Genomic DNA, 20,768 nt, shown 5'->3' with positions numbered 1-20,768 from the left:
GCCAAGGACAAAAGTCTCACTCTTGCTGGTTTTGACACTCATGGGTTGGTAGGATTTTGATCTACGTCGACAGTGATCTACAGGAACTGGATCCTTGACACCAAGTGCCTTCAAGCAACATTTCTAAGCAGAGTAGGCAATGAAGTCCAGATACTAGTGAGTTGTGGTTTGTTTTAACTCTGTCTAACATATGGTACACTATCCCAAAACATGTTATTTTTGAGTGCTTCAGGCATTTAAAACTTAGGTTTATTCTTGTCAACACTTTTCTTTCCTCTCTTCAGAAATCTGCATGTCCAGCTACTAATTTCTTTCTCAGCTTGTTGAAAAGGTACCAGTCAGACAAGACTTGTTTCTTGACCCAGAGATGGGGCAAGCGTCACCGTTAGGCCGGACGTGGCATACACACGTGATCAGGGTCCAAGAAGAAAAAGGTTTGTTTGTTTTATTCTGCATGTTCTCCAGCTTATACACTCTTAACAAAGCGTGATCTCAAGTCACTAACTACATCACAATAACTTCTTCTATCCATTGGTGCAAAGCAATTAACGTCAATATAACTGGCAAAAGTTTTACAGAAATTTATAAGGCACGTATGCACATCTACTTCGGCACCTAGTCTAGCATACGCAAATTTTCCTGTATCTCTTCTAATGGGTTTCCATGCTGACGGCCTTGTCTTCTTCCTTGCTATGGATACACTCAAAAACCATCAACTGCTATTTCTTCCGTGAACTCGGCTTTGCTTGCAGGCCAGCTGTCAAGCCCCTCCATAGGTCAGCATGCACCCGCGTGCTCAAGGAGCAACTGCAGCCTGCAATAGTCCTGGAAATTTATTATCTTTGCTTCGTTTGCCATCTAAATGTCACTGAAGAAGTTAGGCTTTTCCAAACCAGCTAGGATGCCACCTAGAAGAAGCAGACTTGCTTTCAGTCAAAGCTTTTGGGACCAAGAGTCATGTTTGCTTGCATTGCTTGGATGCCGCTTGGATTGGCGCATTCTCTGAGTTCCCCTGGCATGCCTTGAGCCCTGCCTTTGTGAGTGAGGAGAATTTCCCAGGCTTTTCTTTTGCATCAGCTGTACAGAAGGTTGTCTTGCTGGGCACAAGAAAGCCACAGAGCAGCTGCCATTGTGAGGTCAAGCCAGAGGTGCCACGTCACAGTGCTGTCAGCACAGCGTTGTCCCGGTGCGCGCCAGGCCTGGTCGTCCAGAGCAGCTCTTCCGCTGGCTCCCTGCAGGAGGATCCTTGTGCTCAAGGAGCTCTCAGCAGACGGCCTGCACCCCGAGAGGAGTCTTGGCTTTCCCTTGGGTGGCACTCAGCGTGCAAACGCGCACAGCGCTGCCAAAATGATCGGGCAAGTCTGTGCCGCCGTTTGCACCGTCTTTTCTGTTGTCTATTCTGGCTACTACCTGACCCAGCTGACTCGTAAGTAAAGGTTTCTCCTGGGGCTGGCATCACCCGACTTTTGCTTGGCTCTGCTCTTTATGCCGCACCAGTGGCCCAGTTTCTTTGGGAACAAAATGGCCATGAAGGTGCCACCGCTTTGGTCAATGTCCTGCCAGCAGCATCAGCTACAAAGGGGGCATCTGTACTGGGTGGCGCGTGCAGAGGATTTGCCATGCAACCTGCAGCGGTTGCCTTCCCTCCCCGGGAGAGTGCGCGGCAGCGGAGTCTGTCATTTATTTCCTCAGCTTGCTGCTTCAAGCAAGACAAGCTGCAAATTGCAGACTCTGAGGGCAGATCCTCAGAAGTACTTCTACCAACTCAGTGCTTCTCTCCAGGAGTGAAGGAAAGCACCTTTTGCTCCATATTCTGCCCCTCAGAGGCCTTGGCTGCATGACTTGAGCCTTTGATGCTGTGCCAAGACTGCGATTGCCTTGGCGATGCAGCACAAACTCCAGTGCAGGGAGGGTTTGCTATTGAGCCCAGCAGCTGTTCCTGGGCTGCTTCAGCAGGGAGCTGCCACAGGGAAGGGACCCTTTGTGGAAGCTTTGCTGGGCTATCATCTTCAGCCAAGGCATGGGAATTAGGGCATGCAATTTGAAAGAATGTATATGGAAAATGCAGGAAAGGCAAGAGGGAAATGTAGCTTGAGCTGTTAGGCACAAGAGAAGCTCAAAGTTTTGAAGAGCAGAGGGCATTTCCAGCACCGTCTTCCTATTTCTCTCTTGGCAAAAGAGGCCCAAATGTAGACAGAGGCTCCCCTCGCGTCCATCTTGTTCTCTTGCTTGCTGTGGGAAAGAGCTGTTGCTCCTTTCCTGTTGGGAAAGGGAAATGCTCTGTGTTGGGACTGCCTTGTGTTGTGGGAGTGGCCAGCACAGGCACTTTTCTAAGGGCCTCTGGTTCCTTTTGCTTTGCTGGCTGCAGGTCACCTGACACGCGGATGGAGACAAGCCTGTCCTTTGGTGAGTGGCAAAGGAAGCTGTGACGTTGCTGGCGTGTGAGAATTGTGCAGCAATTCTGCCAGCTTGGCCTGTTGCAGCCGAGTGTGGAGTGCCGGCGTGGGAGGCTGAATGAAAAGGCCAGCTGCCCGGTGGCATCAGCAGTAGCAAAGGGAGCACTGGCTGTTTGCTGATTTTCCAGTGAAAAGCCTTTCAAGAGATGAAAGGCAAATGGGACAGCTCCAAGGCATCTTGCTGCTTCTAGGCAGCAGGGAAGCTCAAATGCACAGCAAGATGGAGTAGCAGCTCGTTCAGCCAGCTTCCTCGGGTTTGCGTGACTCAGAGGCCCACTTGTATCAAAGTCTATGATTTGCCCTTCTTCTGGGTCCTTTCCCAGCTCAATAGAAAGCAGCTCCTAGGGCACTGGCTTTTGCCCATCTCTCTCACTTCTGTCTGCCTGCAGGGCACAACAGCAGGGTCAGCAGCTCCTCTGGCTGCCTCTGTCATTGAGGAAGAGGATGAAGAGGAGCAAAGGAAGATGAAGCCTTCAGCCGCTGTCCCTTCACAGCCGGAACTTGCAGAGCCAGTAAGTGACAGCTGAGCTTGGCACTGCCTTTGGTGCAGGGCCAGGCTACCCATTTTGGAGCAGCCCTTGTTGCTCGTGGCTGAAGATGCTGGCGGCCGTGTGCCTGCTGTGACGTAGTGCGGCTTCAGGCAAGCCGGGGAGCCCTGGCCAATGGGTTCTGAAGTTTGACATTTAAGCTGGGATGCTGAGAGGGTGCCCGAGTGTCTCTTGGGATCAGACAGGAGGCAGCATTCAGTAACTCTCAGTGCAGGAGTCAGCCCCTTGTCCCCTTTGTCAGTGCAGGCTGCCGGTGGTCAGCGGACAGCACGGCCCAAATTTGCAGTTGACAGACTTGCAGGGTACCTGGGAGACACTGGCCCCTGGAAGGGACCTGCTCTCTCCGTGGACTAATTAGCTTCAGGCTGTGCTTCACTTCCAGCCGGTCCGAGCAGAGTTTGGAGAGGAGAATCCTCGGCAGCCCTGCAGTGTAAAAGGGCGGGTGGGTCTGGGCAGGGCTGGAAGGCGGCTCCCAAGGGCCGCTCCCTAAAGGCTGCCATAGAGAAGGGAAATCCGTGAAACAGATCGGAGAAGGGACACGCTGCGGGCTTCTGAGCAGACTGTTGCGTGCCAACTCCGGGCTGATTTCATTCCGGCCCAGGAAAAGACAGGAGGAGGAAAGCAGCAAGGCTCTGGGGTCCTGCTCTGATCTCTTTGTGGATCTTGGCAGTCCCATCGATACCTTGTTGCCAGTGTCTTGCAGAAAAGCTGAACAGGTGGAGCGTGGAGGTGGTCGGGAGGGGCTGGATCCAAGTAGCCTTTGGGCTTCTCCCGAAGGTGCCTTTGAGAAGGGGACATGGGAACTGCCTCAGCTGGAGAGGCCTGGCCGTGGCTGGCAGCACCTTCCCAAGGCCTTGCTTTTGCTGTGCGCTTAGGGGGAGCATGTGTGCCAGCCACCCTTCTGACGGGCAATCCTTTCTTGTCCCAGCGCAAGACAGGCTCTGCCATTCAACCTGGTGCCGCCGGACCAGCATGGCCTGCAGCAGCCAGCTCAAGCCCCGCTGCCGGCACTTCCTGCAGCAGCGCAGCCCAGCAGCCCGAGATGAGGGAGGAGCAGGGCCTGAAGACACTGAGTGCGTCCGTCCGGTGCATTTCTTGTCTGCCAGAGCAGGCTGTTGCGCGCGTGTCTGGGTGTAGGCTGCGCCAGATGCTGCCCTTCAGTCTCAGAGGCACTTAGGCCTCTCTGCAGAAGGTGTTGTTGTGCTCTGAGGCAGCGCGGCAGCGCTCAGGGAGTCCCTGCTGCCTGTGAGGGCAGCTGGGCCTGGCTTGGCCCTGCCTGGGCTGCCTTCTGGGCCAAAGACAAAAGCAGAGATTGTTTCTGCTTGAGCAGAAGGCTGGCACCTAGCAAGTGACTATTGCCCAGGGAGCTGTCTGGCCCCAGCTCTTTTCTGGCTCTGGTTCTTACTCCTCCTCCGGCCCAGACACTTTGTGCCCCTGGCAGTGGACCTGCCAGTGATGGTGGGTGTGACCGCGGAGGCTGCAAAGGCCCTTGGTTACCTCTTAGGGCCCCCTTCTTAAGGGCTCATCATTTTGGCTTATCGCGTGGGATGCTGCTCTTGAAAGAAATCAAGGCCTTCTTGGAAAGGCCACCTGATGAAAGGTGGAGAAGATGGCCCTCCCACTTGCTGGTCTCAGCAGCTGGAAGCCGAGGGACCGCAAAGGGCCCAGAGCTGCAGGCAGTGGGGCTGCCTTTGGGACGCTCTGGGCAGCGGCGTCTCTGTGTGCGAGTGAGCGCCCTGCACTGCTTTTGTCTTTCAGGGAGCATCGTGAGTCCGGGCCGGCCTACAGGCAAATACACGGCATTTGAGGAACTCGGGCGAGGGTAAGCGTGACGTCAGCTCATTTTACAAAAGTGTGGGCCAGGTCTTTGGCTGGTGCAATATCAAGCGTGAAGTCAGGCAAGCTCCAAACATGGTCAGGCTCTGGCTTGACCTCGTGTCGCCTGCCTGGACTGCTCGGTCAGAGCAATGCAAAGGCCTCATTAAAGACAAGTTGATGCTGGCAGTGTCTTGCTTGCAGCAGTGAGGAGCAGGAGCTGGGAAAACCCCTGGCCCTGCAGCTTTGTGGCCTGAAAGAGCCCCTTGCCATGCAAGAAAGATCAGATTGTCCAGGACAGTCTTGTGACTCAAATTGTTCTCCCTTTTTTGACACACACATGCATGCACACCCGCACAAGGAGAGAGTTCCCCTTAGGTTCTGAAATGACCTGGCAGGGTGTGCGCCTTGGAGATTTCCAGCGGCCCTTGGTCTTCATGCTGCACCTTAGTGCTGTTCCCTTGGACAGCCTGCCCCGCATGGCAGAGGGCTGACGTGCTGTTGGCCGAAGAGATGCTGCAGCCAGGCATTTTTTCTAAGGAAGGCGTCCAGGCAGCCGGGGGAGATCTGCTGCCTGGGCTTGCTTTCCCTGCCAAAGGGATACAGGTCTCTTTCTGCTGCTTTTGTCTTTCTAGAGGGTTTGGAGCTGTTTATAAAGCCCTTGACACCAGCAGCGGACAACAGGTAAAGTGCCAACAGCCCCATGCCATTTTGCAGCTCTGGAGCGCTTTGCCCGCTGCTGTGAGCTGTGCTTGGAGGTTTGGGTGGCAGCTCCATGTCTGCAGCAGAGGCTGTTCCTCTGAAATACAGTCTAGGCTCCGGGGGCAGAATGCATTTGGGATGGCTTTTGGTGCTTCTGCTAAGCTCTGCTGTCTAGTGACAAGGCACTTTGGCCCAGCGTGCTGCCTCATTGCAGCAGCACTCGCTCCGTGCTCCTTGTGATCTCGAGCAGGGTGCGTCTTCTCAAGGTACCGGTGGCCAATGTCATTGCAGGTGGCAATCAAGATCATGTCACTCGAGGAGGAGATGTCCGAGGAGCTGGCTGCCAATGAAATCCTGGCCATGAGGGACAACAGGAGTCCCAATATCGTTACCTACTTAGACAGGTTGGCATATTCTGGTGTCAATGTAGCTTTAGCTGGTGCAAGCGCAAAGAGACGATGCCCTTTGGTCGCTGGCAGAGAACAGAGCTGGGGAGGATTTCTCTGCTGGTCTCCAGAGCGTGGGAGGAGGTGGAGCTGGTGTTCAATAGTCTCTTGTGGCACACGTAGCTTGGAGAGCAGCTGCAAAAACCTGTCTCAGGCCCTGGGGTGACGGAGGCTGTGCCCATTCTGTTTCTCCATGCCGTGGTTTTCTTCTTTCAGCTACCTGGTGGATGCGGAGCTCTGGCTGGCCATGGAGTTCATGGACGGCGGCACCTTGTTTGATGTGCTGAGGGCAGTGTACCTGGAGGAAGGACAGATAGGCGCTGTCTGTCGGGAGGTGAGGGATGCCGCTTGTGCTTGCCCAAGACTGCCCGGATGCTGCTTGTCAGCTGGAGCTTAAGGAGAGCCGAGATTTCTTGCTCTCACCTTTCTTTTGCTGCTGCTGCTGCTGCTGCTGTCACACCACACAGGAGAAGAAAGAGCATGGGAAGTGTACTGCCTGCCGGTGCCCTCGCACTCCTCAGGCTCTGTTCTTGCACTCTTCCATCCTGTCTGTCCTCTGGCCTTGGTGCTCGCTCACTGGCTCAATTTCTCTTTCTTCCTCTTCCCAGCTTTGCCTGGGAATGTTTGCCTGGAACCTGTCTGTCTGTCCTACATTGCTTGCCACTGGAAGGCAGCATGCGGCTGGCAGAATTTCAAGCTAAGGGCAAAGAGCTGTCCTCAGCTTCAAAGGATAGCATTGCAGCCTGGATGGCGATGCATTCTGGAACAGCTCGAAGGTGCTGCTGTCACCAGCAGCTTCCTCTTCTGCTGCCACTAGGCTTCCCCAAAATTCTTGGCCCTGCCGCCTCCCAGCCAAAGGTGGCGCGCTTCCTACCCAAGGCCGGTGGAACTTTTGGGAGCCCGGATGCCTTTGCTTGGAAATCTAGAAAAAACTTCCAAGAGTGTTGAAGCAGCAAGCTCTTCATGGTGACAGCAGCGTGATGTTTCGCCCTCGCTCACAATTCCCTGAGAAAGCCGCCAATCCCGTTGAGCTCTTTCCTTGCGGGTGGGATGAAATCAGATCCTGCACGTTAACTTTCCCTCCCTCCTTTTTCTCTCTCAGTGCCTGCAAGGACTGCATTTCCTTCATTCCCGCCAAGTCATCCACAGAGACATCAAAAGTTGCAACGTCCTGGTGGGCACGGACGGATCCGTCAAGTTGGGTGGGTATCCCTGCTGGGCGGCAGCATGCCCAGCATATGCCGTGCGCTTGCATTTTGGTGACGGCCACTGGGGCAGAAGCGCGGCTTGGCCAGTGCGTGAATCGTCAGGGTGTTTTTGAAGCGGCCGATGCCTTATTTGCCTGGCTCCAGGCCCGTGGAAGGAGAGCTCAGCTGCTTTTTCAGTTAGATTCAGCATGGCCTGGTCAGGGCAATGGTTTTGGCCACTTTGCCAGTGGTAGCTGGCTTTGTCAGGCTTTGTTTTTGTCCTCAGGTGACTTTGGCCTCTGTGCTCAGCTCAGCCCTGAGCACAGCAAGCGCAGCTCCAGCGTCGGCACTCCCAGCTGGATGGCACCGGAGGTGGTGAGAGGAGAAGCCTACGGCCCCAAAGTGGACATCTGGTCCCTGGGGATCATGGGGCTGGAAATGGTGGAAGGGGAAGCTCCTTACCAGCGGGAAGCCCGTCTCCGGGTAAGGTGCAGCTTAGCAAGAGGGCTCTGTGTGGAGAGAGCTGTGTGTGGCTAGCAAAGGAGCAGGTGGAGTGTCCTCTTGCATCCATGTGCTGTAGGTTTTTGAACTGCTAGAAAGGAACGGGCCCCCAAAACTGCAGAACCCCAGGCACCACTCGGCTCTCCTGCGCGACTTCCTCCGCTGCTGCCTGCAGGCAGATGAGGACAGGCGCTGGTCTGCCCAGGAGCTCCTACAGGTAAGAAAAAGCAAAGGGGCAAAAAGCCCTGGCAGCTGAGGACACCTGCATGAAGGGATGAGGAGGAGGAGGAGTGTGGGCCACGTGGCACAGAAAGCTGCCAGGACAGGAAGGCGCAGGGGCACATGCTGCCCTAAGTGCTCTTTGTGTGTCTTGCTTGTAGCCAAGGAATCCTGCTTGAGCCCGCCAGGATGTGATCCTGGAAAGTAAGTGTTCCTTTCTTTGTTCTTTTTCCTCTGGGCAGCATCCCTTCGTGACCTCAGGCGATCCTGCCTCCAGCCTGGCTGCTCTGATCATCTCAGCCAAGCGAGTGCAGGAAGACTGGAGAGGAGACACCTGCGCCTGAGGAGGCCCTGATGCCCCGCCAGCCAAGAGGAGGGAAAAGGGGATGTGTCATCTTTAGGCAGAGCTTCAGCCATCCCCCGAGTTTGAAGAGGAGCTGTGCCGTAGCTGGGAAACATGATAGTGTAGATATTTGCTCAGTTTAGCTGTTAGGTTAGCTGTTAGGTTAGGTTGAGTTAGGTTAGCATAGGTTGGATTAGATTAGGTTAGGTTAGCTTAGCTTAGCTTAGCTTAGCTTAGGTTAGGTTAGGTTAGATATGTTGTTAGGTTCAATTGAAAGCTCTGTTGTTTTTCTTTCTGCAAAAGGTGAAAATTTAAAAAAATTAGGAAATACAGGGATCAACATTTAAGGACTATGGAACATAGACATCTTGGATAGTAGAGGATTGTTTATCTTAGGATAGAGTGTTGTTAATTTAGGGAAGCTTTGAAGTAGAAATGAAAGAATTGTCATAATAAGAATTAAGCAGTGAGAGGAAAAGCTGGGCTGCAGCAGAACTGGAGCCTGCTGGCGCTCCAAGCTGTCAGCCTGAGCAGGCCACCTGCAGGACAGAATGATGAAGATGAAGAAGCAGCGAGGGGATACTTTGTTTCAGCCCGAGTGTCAATAAAAGTCGAAAATACCAGAGTGTTGTAAGGCTGCCTTCCTTGTCGGGCTGTAGCTAAGTGGACAGTCCATTTCAGAGGCCCAAAGAACAAAGTGAGGTAAGCAGCTTTGCTTACCTGAAGTGTGGCATGCCTGTGGGAAGCTGAGAGACCTACAGGTAATGAACACCAGGTAATGAGCTGCCATTCAGGACAACACTAGGAGGCAGATGTGCAGTCCTTTCTGGGCCTCTTGTCTTGATCAGATGTCAGGCTGATCAGCAGCAATCACCATTTTGTTGCCACCCTCCTCTCACTATGTCACTATGTGGGATGGAATGGCATTCTCACAGCGGCATCTGGCATTTCCTCCCTGCTTCTCTTTTCCCCAGGGACCCTCTGGGCCAGCCTCATCCCCCACAGGGGTGTGCAACCACCAGGGCCACCTGCAGAGCCCCATTCCCACTCTGCTGCCTCCTTGGCCTTTTCCCACATCTGGGCCAGCCTGCTGTTGCCAGGTGTTGGAAACATGCACACAGCATAGCACACCTGTCATTGAGCAATTTGATGCAGGAGCCCCTGCTGAGCACGGCTCTCCACCCCGGCCCTTTTCCCACCGAGCTGTGGCTCCATTTCGCCTCCATCTGCTGGCATACCCACTGTGAGGGACTGCTCAGGGACTGGATGCTCCTTGAATGTTGCCCACAGGCCTGATTTCCACGCCTCCCCATTCCTCCTACCCTAAGGCTGCCTCAGCCGTCTGAACACAATTTTTCTTACTCTAATGGCTTCCTGTGCCTTACTTGATACTGTAAGCAGAAGTACACCGTTTTGATTGTCTTTCTTCTAGAATTAATAAAAATAAGTTGGAAATACTCCTAGATTTTGCCATTTAAAACTTGAGGCAAGTGCAAAAAGTAGAGAAGCTTTCTGTGCAGCTTTTCAGGTAATTTGAGGTCTCCTTCCTCTTCACTCACTTTCAGCATATCTGTTGATTTTCCTTTGCTCTCATCTTTGAAGCTTCATCCCTTGTCTATCCATCTGCAAAAATAGCCTGTAAACCCAAGGCAAATTTACTATCCTTTGTATTTTTCCTCCTCTGGAAAAGCTGAGGCTCGTGTGGTCTTCTCCTGTCATCTAGACTTTGATTCCCATCTTGGCTCTGGCTAAGAGCAGAACAAATGTAATTTATTGCCCGCTAGTATGATCTGCTAGCAAAGGTCACATTTAGAGCTGAGCATGATGCTTCTCTCCCTCCGTAGAATACACATCTTTGTGTCAAGGCCTGGTGACTTCCAGGAGCACCTGGAAGCTACTGCCAAGGACAAAAGTCTCACTCTTGCTGGTTTTGACACTCATGGGTTGGTAGGATTTTGATCTACGTCGACAGTGATCTACAGGAACTGGATCCTTGACACCAAGTGCCTTCAAGCAACATTTCTAAGCAGAGTGGGCAATGAAGTCCAGATACTAGTGAGTTGTGGTTTGTTTTAACTCTGTCTAACATATGGTACACTATCCCAAAACATGTTATTTTTGAGTGCTTCAGGCATTTAAAACTTAGGTTTATTCTTGTCAACACTTTTCTGTCCTCTCTTCAGAAATCTGCATGTCCAGCTACTAATTTCTTTCTCAGCTTGTTGAAAAGGTACCAGTCAGACAAGACTTCTTTCTTGACCCAGAGATGGGGCAAGCGTCACCGTTAGGCCGGACGTGGCATACACACGTGATCAGGGTCCAAGAAGAAAAAGGTTTGTTTGTTTTATTCTGCATGTTCTCCAGCTTATACACTCTTAACAAAGCGTGATCTCAAGTCACTAACTACGTCACAATAACTTCTCTATCCATTGGTGCAAAGCAATTAACGCCAATATAACTGGCAAAAGTTTTACAGAAATTTATAAGGCACGTATGCACATCTACTTCGGCACCTAGTCTAGCATACGCAAATTTTCCTGTATCTCTTCTAATGGGTTTCCATGCTGACGGCCTTGTCTTCTTCCTTGCTATGGATACACTCAAAAACCATCAACTGCTATTTCTTCCGTGAACTCGGCTTTGCTTGCAGGCCAGCTGTCAAGCCCCTCCATAGGTCAGCATGCACCCGCGTGCTCAAGGAGCAACTGCAGCCTGCAATAGTCCTGGAAATTTATTATCTTTGCTTCGTTTGCCATCTAAATGTCACTGAAGAAGTTAGGCTTTTCCAAACCAGCTAGGATGCCACCTAGAAGAAGCAGACTTGCTTTCAGTCAAAGCTTTTGGGACCAAGAGTCATGTTTGCTTGCATTGCTTGGATGCCGCTTGGATTGGCGCATTCTCTGAGTTCCCCTGGCATGCCTTGAGCCCTGCCTTTGTGAGTGAGGAGAATTTCCCAGGCTTTTCTTTTGCATCAGCTGTACAGAAGGTTGTCTTGCTGGGCACAAGAAAGCCACAGAGCAGCTGCCATTGTGAGGTCAAGCCAGAGGTGCCACGTCACAGTGCTGTCAGCACAGCGTTGTCCCGGTGCGCGCCAGGCCTGGTCGTCCAGAGCAGCTCTTCCGCTGGCTCCCTGCAGGAGGATCCTTGTGCTCAAGGAGCTCTCAGCAGACGGCCTGCACCCCGAGAGGAGTCTTGGCTTTCCCTTGGGTGGCACTCAGCGTGCAAACGCGCACAGCGCTGCCAAAATGATCGGGCAAGTCTGTGCCGCCGTTTGCACCGTCTTTTCTGTTGTCTATTCTGGCTACTACCTGACCCAGCTGACTCGTAAGTAAAGGTTTCTCCTGGGGCTGGCATCACCCGACTTTTGCTTGGCTCTGCTCTTTATGCCGCACCAGTGGCCCAGTTTCTTTGGGAACAAAATGGCCATGAAGGTGCCACCGCTTTGGTCAATGTCCTGCCAGCAGCATCAGCTACAAAGGGGGCATCTGTACTGGGTGGCGCGTGCAGAGTATTTGCCATGCAACCTGCAGCGGTTGCCTTCCCTCCCCGGGAGAGTGCGCGGCAGCGGAGTCTGTCATTTATTTCCTCAGCTTGCTGCTTCAAGCAAGACAAGCTGCAAATTGCGGACTCTGAGGGCAGATCCTCAGAAGTACTTCTACCAACTCAGTGCTTCTCTCCAGGAGTGAAGGAAAGCACCTTTTGCTCCATGTTCTGCCCCTCAGAGGCCTTGGCTGCATGACTTGAGCCTTTGATGCTGTGCCCAGACTGCGATTGCCTTGGCGATGCAGCACAAACTCCAGTGCAGGGAGGGTTTGCTGCTGAGCCCAGCAGCTGTTCCTGGGCTGCTTCAGCAGGGAGCTGCCACAGGGAAGGGACCCTTTGTGGAAGCTTTGCTGGGCTATCATCTTCAGCCAAGGCATGGGAATTAGGGCATGCAATTTGAAAGAATGTATATGGAAAATGCAGGAAAGGCAAGAGGGAAATGTAGCTTGAGCTGTTAGGCACAAGAGAAGCTCAAAGTTTTGAAGAGCAGAGGGCATTTCCAGCACCGTCTTCCTATTTCTCTCTTGGCAAAAGAGGCCCAAATGTAGACAGAGGCTCCCCTCGCGTCCATCTTGTTCTCTTGCTTGCTGTGGGAAAGAGCTGTTGCTCCTTTCCTGTTGGGAAAGGGAAATGCTCTTTGTTGGGACTGCCTTGTGTTGTGGGAGTGGCCAGCACAGGCACTTTTCTAAGGGCCTCTGGTTCCTTTTGCTTTGCTGGCTGCAGGTCACCTGACACGCGGATGGAGACAAGCCTGTCCTTTGGTGAGTGGCAAAGGAAGCTGTGATGTTGCTGGCGTGTGAGAATTGTGCAGCAATTCTGCCAGCTTGGCCTGTTGCAGCCGAGTGAGGAGTGCCGGCGTGGGAGGCTGAATGAAAAGGCCAGCTGCCCGGTGGCATCAGCAGTAGCAAAGGGAGCACTGGCTGTTTGCTGATTTTCCAGTGAAAAGCCTTTCAAGAGATGAAAGGCAAATGGGACAGCTCCAAGGCATCTTGCTGCTTCTAGGCAGCAGGGAAGCTCAAATGCACAGCAAGATGGAGTAGCAGCTCGTTCAGCCAGCTTCCTCGGGTTTGTGTGACTCAGAGGCCCACTTGTATCAAAGTCTATGATTTGCCCTTCTTCTGGGTCCTTTCCCAGCTCAATAGAAAGCAGCTCCTAGGGCACTGGCTTTTGCCCATCTCTCTCACTTCTGTCTGCCTGCAGGGCACAACAGCAGGGTCAGCAGCTCCTCTGGCTGCCTCTGTCATTGAGGAAGAGGATGAAGAGGAGCAAAGGAAGATGAAGCCTTCAGCCGCTGTCCCTTCACAGCCGGAACTTGCAGAGCCAGTAAGTGAAAGCTGAGCTTGGCACTGCCTTTGGTGCAGGGCCAGGCTACCCATTTTGGAGCAGCCCTTGTTGCTCGTGGCTGAAGATGCTGGCGGCCGTGTGCCTGCTGTGACGTAGTGCGGCTTCAGGCAAGCCGGGGAGCCCTGGCCAATGGGTTCTGAAGTTTGACATTTAAGCTGGGATGCTGAGAGGGTGCCAGAGTGTCTCTTGGGATCAGACAGGAGGCAGCATTCAGTGACTCTCAGTGCAGGAGTCAGCCCCTTGTCCCCTTTGTCAGTGCAGGCTGCCGGTGGTCAGCGGACAGCGCGGCCCAAATTTGCAGTTGACAGCCTTGCATGGTACCTGGGAGACACTGGCCCCTGGAAGGGACCTGCTCTCTCCGTGGACTAATTAGCTTCAGGCTGTGCTTCACTTCCAGCCGGTCAGAGCAGAGTTTGGAGAGGAGAATCCTCGGCAGCCCTGCAGTGTAAAAGGGCGGGTGGGTCTGGGCAGGGCTGGAAAGCGGCTCCCAAGGGCCGCTCCCTAAAGGCTGCCATAGAGAAGGGAAATCCGTGAAACAGATCAGAGAAGGGACACGCTGCGGGCTTCTGAGCAGACTGTTGCGTGCCAACTCCGGGCTGATTTCATTCCGGCCCAGGAAAAGACAGGAGGAGGAAAGCAGCAAGGCTCTGGGGCCCTGCTCTGATCTCTTTGTGGATCTTGGCAGCCCCATCGATACCTTGTTGCCAGTGTCTTGCAGAAAAGCTGAACAGGTGGAGCGTGGAGGTGGTCGGGAGGGGCTGGATCCAAGTAGCCTTTGGGCTTCTCCCGAAGGTGCCTTTGAGAAGGGGACATGGGAACTGCCTCAGCTGGAGAGGCCTGGCCGTGGCTGGCAGCACCTTCCCAAGGCCTTGCTTTTGCTGTGCGCTTAGGGGGAGCATGTGTGCCAGCCACCCTTCTGACGGGCAATCCTTTCTTGTCCCAGCGCAAGACAGGCTCTGCCATTCAACCTGGTGCCGCCGGACCAGCATGGCCTGCAGCAGCCAGCTCAAGCCCCGCTGCCGGCACTTCCTGCAGCAGCGCAGCCCAGCAGCCCGAGATGAGGGAGGAGCAGGGCCTGAAGACACTGAGTATGTCCGTCCGGTGCATTTCTTGTCTGCCAGAGCAGGCTGTTGCGCGCGTGTCTGGGTGTAGGCTGCGCCAGATGCTGCCCTTCGGTCTCAGAGGCACTTAGGCCTCTCTGCAGAAGGTGTTGTTGTGCTCTGAGGCAGCGCGGCAGCGCTCAGGGAGTCCCTGCTGCCTGTGAGGGCGGCTGGGCCTGGCTTGGCCCTGCCTGGGCTGCCTTCTGGACCAAAGACAAAAGCAGAGATTGTTTCTGCTTGAGCAGAAGGCTGGCACCTAGCAAGTGACTATTGCCCAGGGAGCTGTCTGGCCCCAGCTGTTTTCTGGCTCTGGTTCTTACTCCTCCTCCGGCCCAGACACTTTGTGCCCCTGGCAGCGGACCTGCCAGTGACGGTGGGTGTGACCGCGGAGGCTGCAAAGGCCCTTGGTTACCTCTTAGGGCCCCCTTCTTAAGGGCTCATCATTTTGGCTTATCGCGTGGGATGCTGCTCTTGAAAGAAATCAAGGCCTTCTTGGAAAGGCCACCTGATGAAAGGTGGAGAAGATGGCCCTCCCACTTGCTGGTCTCAGCAGCTGGAAGCCGAGGGACCGCAAAGGGCCCAGAGCTGCAGGCAGTGGGGCTGCCTTTGGGACGCTCTGGGCAGCGGCGTCTCTGTGTGCGAGTGAGCGCCCTGCACTGCTTTTGTCTTTCAGGGAGCATCGTGAGTCCGGGCCGGCCTACAGGCAAATACACAGCATTTGAGGAACTCGGGCGAGGGTAAGCGTGACGTCAGCTCATTTTACAAAAGTGTGGGCCAGGTCTTTGGCTGGTGCAATATCAAGCGTGAAGTCAGGCAAGCTCCAAACATGGTCAGGCTCTGGCTTGACCTCGTGTCGCCTGCCTGGACTGCTCGGTCAGAGCAATGCAAAGGCCTCATTAAAGACAAGTTGATGCTGGCAGTGTCTTGCTTGCAGCAGTGAGGAGCAGGAGCTGGGAAAACCCCTGGCCCTGCAGCTTTGTGGCCTGAAAGAGCCCCTTGCCATGCAAGAAAGATCAGATTGTCCAGGACAGTCTTGTGACTCAAATTGTTCTCCCTTTTTTGACACACACATGCATGCACACCCGCACAAGGAGAGAGTTCCCCTTAGGTTCTGAAATGACCTGGCAGGGTGTGCGCCTTGGAGATTTCCAGCGGCCCTTGGTCTTCATGCTGCACCTTAGTGCTGTTCCCTTGGACAGCCTGCCCCGCATGGCAGAGGGCTGACGTGCTGTTGGCCGAAGAGATGCTGCAGCCAGGCATTTTTTCTAAGGAAGGCGTCCAGGCAGCCGGGGGAGATCTGCTGCCTGGGCTTGCTTTCCCTGCCAAAGGGATACAGGTCTCTTTCTGCTGCTTTTGTCTTTCTAGAGGGTTTGGAGCTGTTTATAAAGCCCTTGACACCAGCAGCGGACAACAGGTAAAGTGCCAACAGCCCCATGCCATTTTGCAGCTCTGGAGCGCTTTGCCCGCTGCTGTGAGCTGTGCTTGGAGGTTTGGGTGGCAGCTCCATGTCTGCAGCAGAGGCTGTTCCTCTGAAATACAGTCTAGGCTCCGGGGGCAGAATGCATTTGGGATGGCTTTTGGTGCTTCTGCTAAGCTCTGCTGTCTAGTGACAAGGCACTTTGGCCCAGCATGCTGCCTCATTGCAGCAGCACTCGCTCCGTGCTCCTTGTGATCTCGAGCAGGGTGCGTCTTCTCAAGGTACCGGTGGCCAATGTCATTGCAGGTGGCAATCAAGATCATGTCACTCGAGGAGGAGATGTCCGAGGAGCTGGCTGCCAATGAAATCCTGGCCATGAGGGACAACAGGAGTCCCAATATCGTTACCTACTTAGACAGGTTGGCATATTCTGGTGTCAATGTAGCTTTAGCTGGTGCAAGCGCAAAGAGACGATGCCCTTTGGTCGCTGGCAGAGAACAGAGCTGGGGAGGATTTCTCTGCTGGTCTCCAGAGCGTGGGAGGAGGTGGAGCTGGTGTTCAATAGTCTCTTGTGGCACACGTAGCTTGGAGAGCAGCTGCAAAAACCTGTCTCAGGCCCTGGGGTGACGGAGGCTGTGCCCATTCTGTTTCTCCATGCCGTGGTTTTCTTCTTTCAGCTACCTGGTGGATGCGGAGCTCTGGCTGGCCATGGAGTTCATGGACGGCGGCACCTTGTTTGATGTGCTGAGGGCAGTGTACCTGGAGGAAGGACAGATAGGCGCTGTCTGTCGGGAGGTGAGGGATGCCGCTTGTGCTTGCCCAAGACTGCCCGGATGCTGCTTGTCAGCTGGAGCTTAAGGAGAGCCGAGATTTCTTGCTCTCACCTTTCTTTTGCTGCTGCTGCTGCTGCTGCTGTCACACCACACAGGAGAAGAAAGAGCATGGGAAGTGTACTGCCTGCCGGTGCCCTCGCACTCCTCAGGCTCTGTTCTTGCACTCTTCCATCCTGTCTGTCCTCTGGCCTTGGTGCTCGCTCACTGGCTCAATTTCTCTTTCTTCCTCTTCCCAGCTTTGCCTGGGAATGTTTGCCTGGAACCTGTCTGTCTGTCCTACATTGCTTGCCACTGGAAGGCAGCATGCGGCTGGCAGAATTTCAAGCTAAGGGCAAAGAGCTGTCCTCAGCTTCAAAGGATAGCATTGCAGCCTGGATGGCGATGCATTCTGGAACAGCTCGAAGGTGCTGCTGTCACCAGCAGCTTCCTCTTCTGCTGCCACTAGGCTTCCCCAAAATTCTTGGCCCTGCCGCCTCCCAGCCAAAGGTGGCGCGCTTCCTACCCAAGGCCGGTGGAACTTTTGGGAGCCCGGATGCCTTTGCTTGGAAATCTAGAAAAAACTTCCAAGAGTGTTGAAGCAGCAAGCTCTTCATGGTGACAGCAGCGTGATGTTTCGCCCTCGCTCACAATTCCCTGAGAAAGCCGCCAATCCCGTTGAGCTCTTTCCTTGCGGGTGGGATGAAATCAGATCCTGCACGTTAACTTTCCCTCCCTCCTTTTTCTCTCTCAGTGCCTGCAAGGACTGCATTTCCTTCATTCCCGCCAAGTCATCCACAGAGACATCAAAAGTTGCAACGTCCTGGTGGGCACGGACGGATCCGTCAAGTTGGGTGGGTATCCCTGCTGGGCGGCAGCATGTCCAGCATATGCCGTGCGCTTGCATTTTGGTGACGGCCACTGGGGCAGAAGCGCGGCTTGGCCAGTGCGTGAATCGTCAGGGTGTTTTTGAAGCGGCCGATGCCTTATTTGCCTGGCTCCAGGCACGTGGAAGGAGAGCTCAGCTGCTTTTTCAGTTAGATTCAGCATGGCCTGGTCAGGGCAATGGTTTTGGCCACTTTGCCAGTGGTAGCTGGCTTTGTCAGGCTTTGTTTTTGTCCTCAGGTGACTTTGGCCTCTGTGCTCAGCTCAGCCCTGAGCACAGCAAGCGCAGCTCCAGCGTCGGCACTCCCAGCTGGATGGCACCGGAGGTGGTGAGAGGAGAAGCCTACGGCCCCAAAGTGGACATCTGGTCCCTGGGGATCATGGGGCTGGAAATGGTGGAAGGGGAAGCTCCTTACCAGCGGGAAGCCCGTCTCCGGGTAAGGTGCAGCTTAGCAAGAGGGCTCTGTGTGGAGAGAGCTGTGTGTGGCTAGCAAAGGAGCAGGTGGAGTGTCCTCTTGCATCCATGTGCTGTAGGTTTTTGAACTGCTAGAAAGGAACGGGCCCCCAAAACTGCAGAACCCCAGGCACCACTCGGCTCTCCTGCGCGACTTCCTCCGCTGCTGCCTGCAGGCAGATGAGGACAGGCGCTGGTCTGCCCAGGAGCTCCTACAGGTAAGAAAAAGCAAAGGGGCAAAAAGCCCTGGCAGCTGAGGACACCTGCATGAAGGGATGAGGAGGAGGAGGAGTGTGGGCCACGTGGCACAGAAAGCTGCCAGGACAGGAAGGCGCAGGGGCACATGCTGCCCTCAGTGGTCTTTGTGTGTCTTGCTTGTAGCCAAGGAATCCTGCTTGAGCCCGCCAGGATGTGATCCTGGAAAGTAAGTGTTCCTTTCTTTGTTCTTTTTCCTCTGGGCAGCATCCCTTCGTGACCTCAGGCGATCCTGCCTCCAGCCTGGCTGCTCTGATCATCTCAGCCAAGCGAGTGCAGGAAGACTGGAGAGGAGACACCTGCGCCTGAGGAGGCCCTGATGCCCCGCCAGCCAAGAGGAGGGAAAAGGGGATGTGTCATCTTTAGGCAGAGCTTCAGCCATCCCCCGAGTTTGAAGAGGAGCTGTGCCGTAGCTAGGAAACATGATAGTGTAGATATTTGCTCAGTTTAGCTGTTAGGTTAGCTGTTAGGTTAGGTTGGGTTAGGTCAGCATAGGTTGGATTAGATTAGGTTAGGTTAGGTTAGGTTAGGTTAGGTTAGGTTAGGTTAGGTTAGGTTAGGTTAGGTTAGATATGTTGTTAGGTTCAATTGAAAGCTCTGTTGTTTTTCTTTCTGCAAAAGGTGAAAATTTAAAAAAATTAGGAAATACAGGGATCAACATTTAAGGACTATGGAACATAGACATCTTGGATAGTAGAGGATTGTTTATCTTAGGATAGAGTGTTGTTAATTTAGGGAAGCTTTGAAGTAGAAATGAAAGAATTGTCATAATAAGAATTAAGCAGTGAGAGGAAAAGCTGGGCTGCAGCAGAACTGGAGCCTGCAGGCGCTCCAAGCTGTCAGCCTGAGCAGGCCACCTGCAGGACAGAATGATGAAGATGAAGAAGCAGCGAGGGGATACTTTGTTTCAGCCCGAGTGTCAATAAAAGTCGAAAATACCAGAGTGTTGTAAGGCTGCCTTCCTTGCCGGGCTGTAGCTAAGTGGACAGTCCATTTCAGAGGCCCAAAGAACAAAGTGAGGTAAGCAGCTTTGCTTACCTGAAGTGTGGCATGCCTGTGGGAAGCTGAGAGACCTACAGGTAATGAACACCAGGTAATGAGCTGCCATTCAGGACAACACTAGGAGGCAGATGTGCAGTCCTTTCTGGGCCTCTTGTCTTGATCAGATGTCAGGCTGATCAGCAGCAATCACCATTTTGTTGCCACCCTCCTCTCACTATGTCACTATGTGGGATGGAATGGCATTCTCACAGCGGCATCTGGCATTTCCTCCCTGCTTCTCTTTTCCCCAGGGACCCTCTGGGCCAGCCTCATCCCCCACAGGGGTGTGCAACCACCAGGGCCACCTGCAGAGCCCCATTCCCACTCTGCTGCCTCCTTGGCCTTTTCCCACATCTGGGCCAGCCTGCTGTTGCCAGGTGTTGGAAACATGCACACAGCATAGCACACCTGTCATTGAGCAATTTGATGCAGGAGCCCCTGCTGAGCACGGCTCTCCACCCCGGCCCTTTTCCCACCGAGCTGTGGCTCCATTTCGCCTCCATCTGCTGGCATACCCACTGTGAGGGACTGCTCAGGGACTGGATGCTCCTTGAATGTTGCCCACAGGCCTGATTTCCACGCCTCCCCATTCCTCCTACCCTAAGGCTGCCTCAGCCGTCTGAACACAATTTTTCTTACTCTAATGGCTTCCTGTGCCTTACTTGATACTGTAAGCAGAAGTACACCGTTTTGATTGTCTTTCTTCTAGAATTAATAAAAATAAGTTGGAAATACTCCTAGATTTTGCCATTTAAAACTTGAGGCAAGTGCAAAAAGTAGAGAAGCTTTCTGTGCAGCTTTTCAGGTAATTTGAGGTCTCCTTCCTCTTCACTCACTTTCAGCATATCTGTTGATTTTCCTTTGCTCTCATCTTTGAAGCTTCATCCCTTGTCTATCGATCTGCAAAAATAGCCTGTAAACCCAAGGCAAATTTACTATCCTTTGTATTTTTCCTCCTCTGGAAAAGCTGAGGCTCGTGTGATCTTCTCCTGTCATCTAGACTTTGATTCCCATCTTGGCTCTGGCTAAGAGCAGAACAAATGTAATTTATTGCCCGCTAGTATGATCTGCTAGCAAAGGTCACATTTAGAGCTGAGCATGATGCTTCTCTCCCTCCGTTGAATACACATCTTTGTGTCAAGGCCTGGTGACTTCCAGGAGCACCTGGAAGCTACTGCCAAGGACAAAAGTCTCACTCTTGCTGGTTTTGACACTCATGGGTTGGTAGGATTTTGATCTACGTCGACAGTGATCTACAGGAACTGGATCCTTGACACCAAGTGCCTTCAAGCAACATTTCTAAGCAGAGTGGGCAATGAAGTCCAGATACTAGTGAGTTGTGGTTTGTTTTAACTCTGTCTAACATATGGTACACTATCCCAAAACATGTTATTTTTGAGTGCTTCAGGCATTTAAAACTTAGGTTTATTCTTGTCAACACTTTTCTTTCCTCTCTTCAGAAATCTGCATGTCCAGCTACTAATTTCTTTCTCAGCTTGTTGAAAAGGTACCAGTCAGACAAGACTTGTTTCTTGACCCAGAGATGGGGCAAGCGTCACCGTTAGGCCGGACGTGGCATACACACGTGATCAGGGTCCAAGAAGAAAAAGGTTTGTTTGTTTTATTCTGCATGTTCTCCAGCTTATACACTCTTAACAAAGCGTGATCTCAAGTCACTAACTACATCACAATAACTTCTTCTA

The 20,768-nt window shown here is 53.2% G+C and overlaps 2 protein-coding genes across 2 annotated transcripts; both read left to right on the top strand.

The window, feature by feature from the left end:
• The first annotated feature begins 1,347 nt into the window (after window positions 1–1,347).
• LOC134432168 (serine/threonine-protein kinase PAK 3-like) lies at window positions 1,348–8,218 on the top strand. The gene is made up of 13 exons (XM_063180639.1): window positions 1,348–1,426; window positions 2,369–2,406; window positions 2,846–2,972; window positions 3,032–3,043; window positions 3,943–4,077; window positions 4,763–4,826; window positions 5,455–5,503; window positions 5,813–5,925; window positions 6,184–6,301; window positions 7,070–7,169; window positions 7,441–7,637; window positions 7,735–7,872; window positions 8,117–8,218. The coding sequence occupies exons 1-13, from the start codon at window positions 1,348–1,350 to the stop codon at window positions 8,216–8,218; spliced, it is 1,272 nt and encodes a 423-aa protein (XP_063036709.1).
• A 3,244-nt stretch (window positions 8,219–11,462) lies between these two features.
• LOC134432241 (serine/threonine-protein kinase PAK 3-like) lies at window positions 11,463–18,333 on the top strand. The gene is made up of 13 exons (XM_063180759.1): window positions 11,463–11,541; window positions 12,484–12,521; window positions 12,961–13,087; window positions 13,147–13,158; window positions 14,058–14,192; window positions 14,878–14,941; window positions 15,570–15,618; window positions 15,928–16,040; window positions 16,299–16,416; window positions 17,185–17,284; window positions 17,556–17,752; window positions 17,850–17,987; window positions 18,232–18,333. Exons 1-13 carry the CDS (start codon window positions 11,463–11,465, stop codon window positions 18,331–18,333), a joined length of 1,272 nt encoding a protein of 423 aa, XP_063036829.1.
• Window positions 18,334–20,768: the final 2,435 nt, after the last annotated feature.

The sequence above is a fragment of the Melospiza melodia genome, chromosome Z, assembly GCF_035770615.1.
Source record: "Melospiza melodia melodia isolate bMelMel2 chromosome Z, bMelMel2.pri, whole genome shotgun sequence".
NCBI lineage: Eukaryota > Metazoa > Chordata > Aves > Passeriformes > Passerellidae > Melospiza > Melospiza melodia.
Note: the sequence above shows the minus strand (reverse complement) of the source record. Positions and strands in the feature narration are given on the sequence as shown.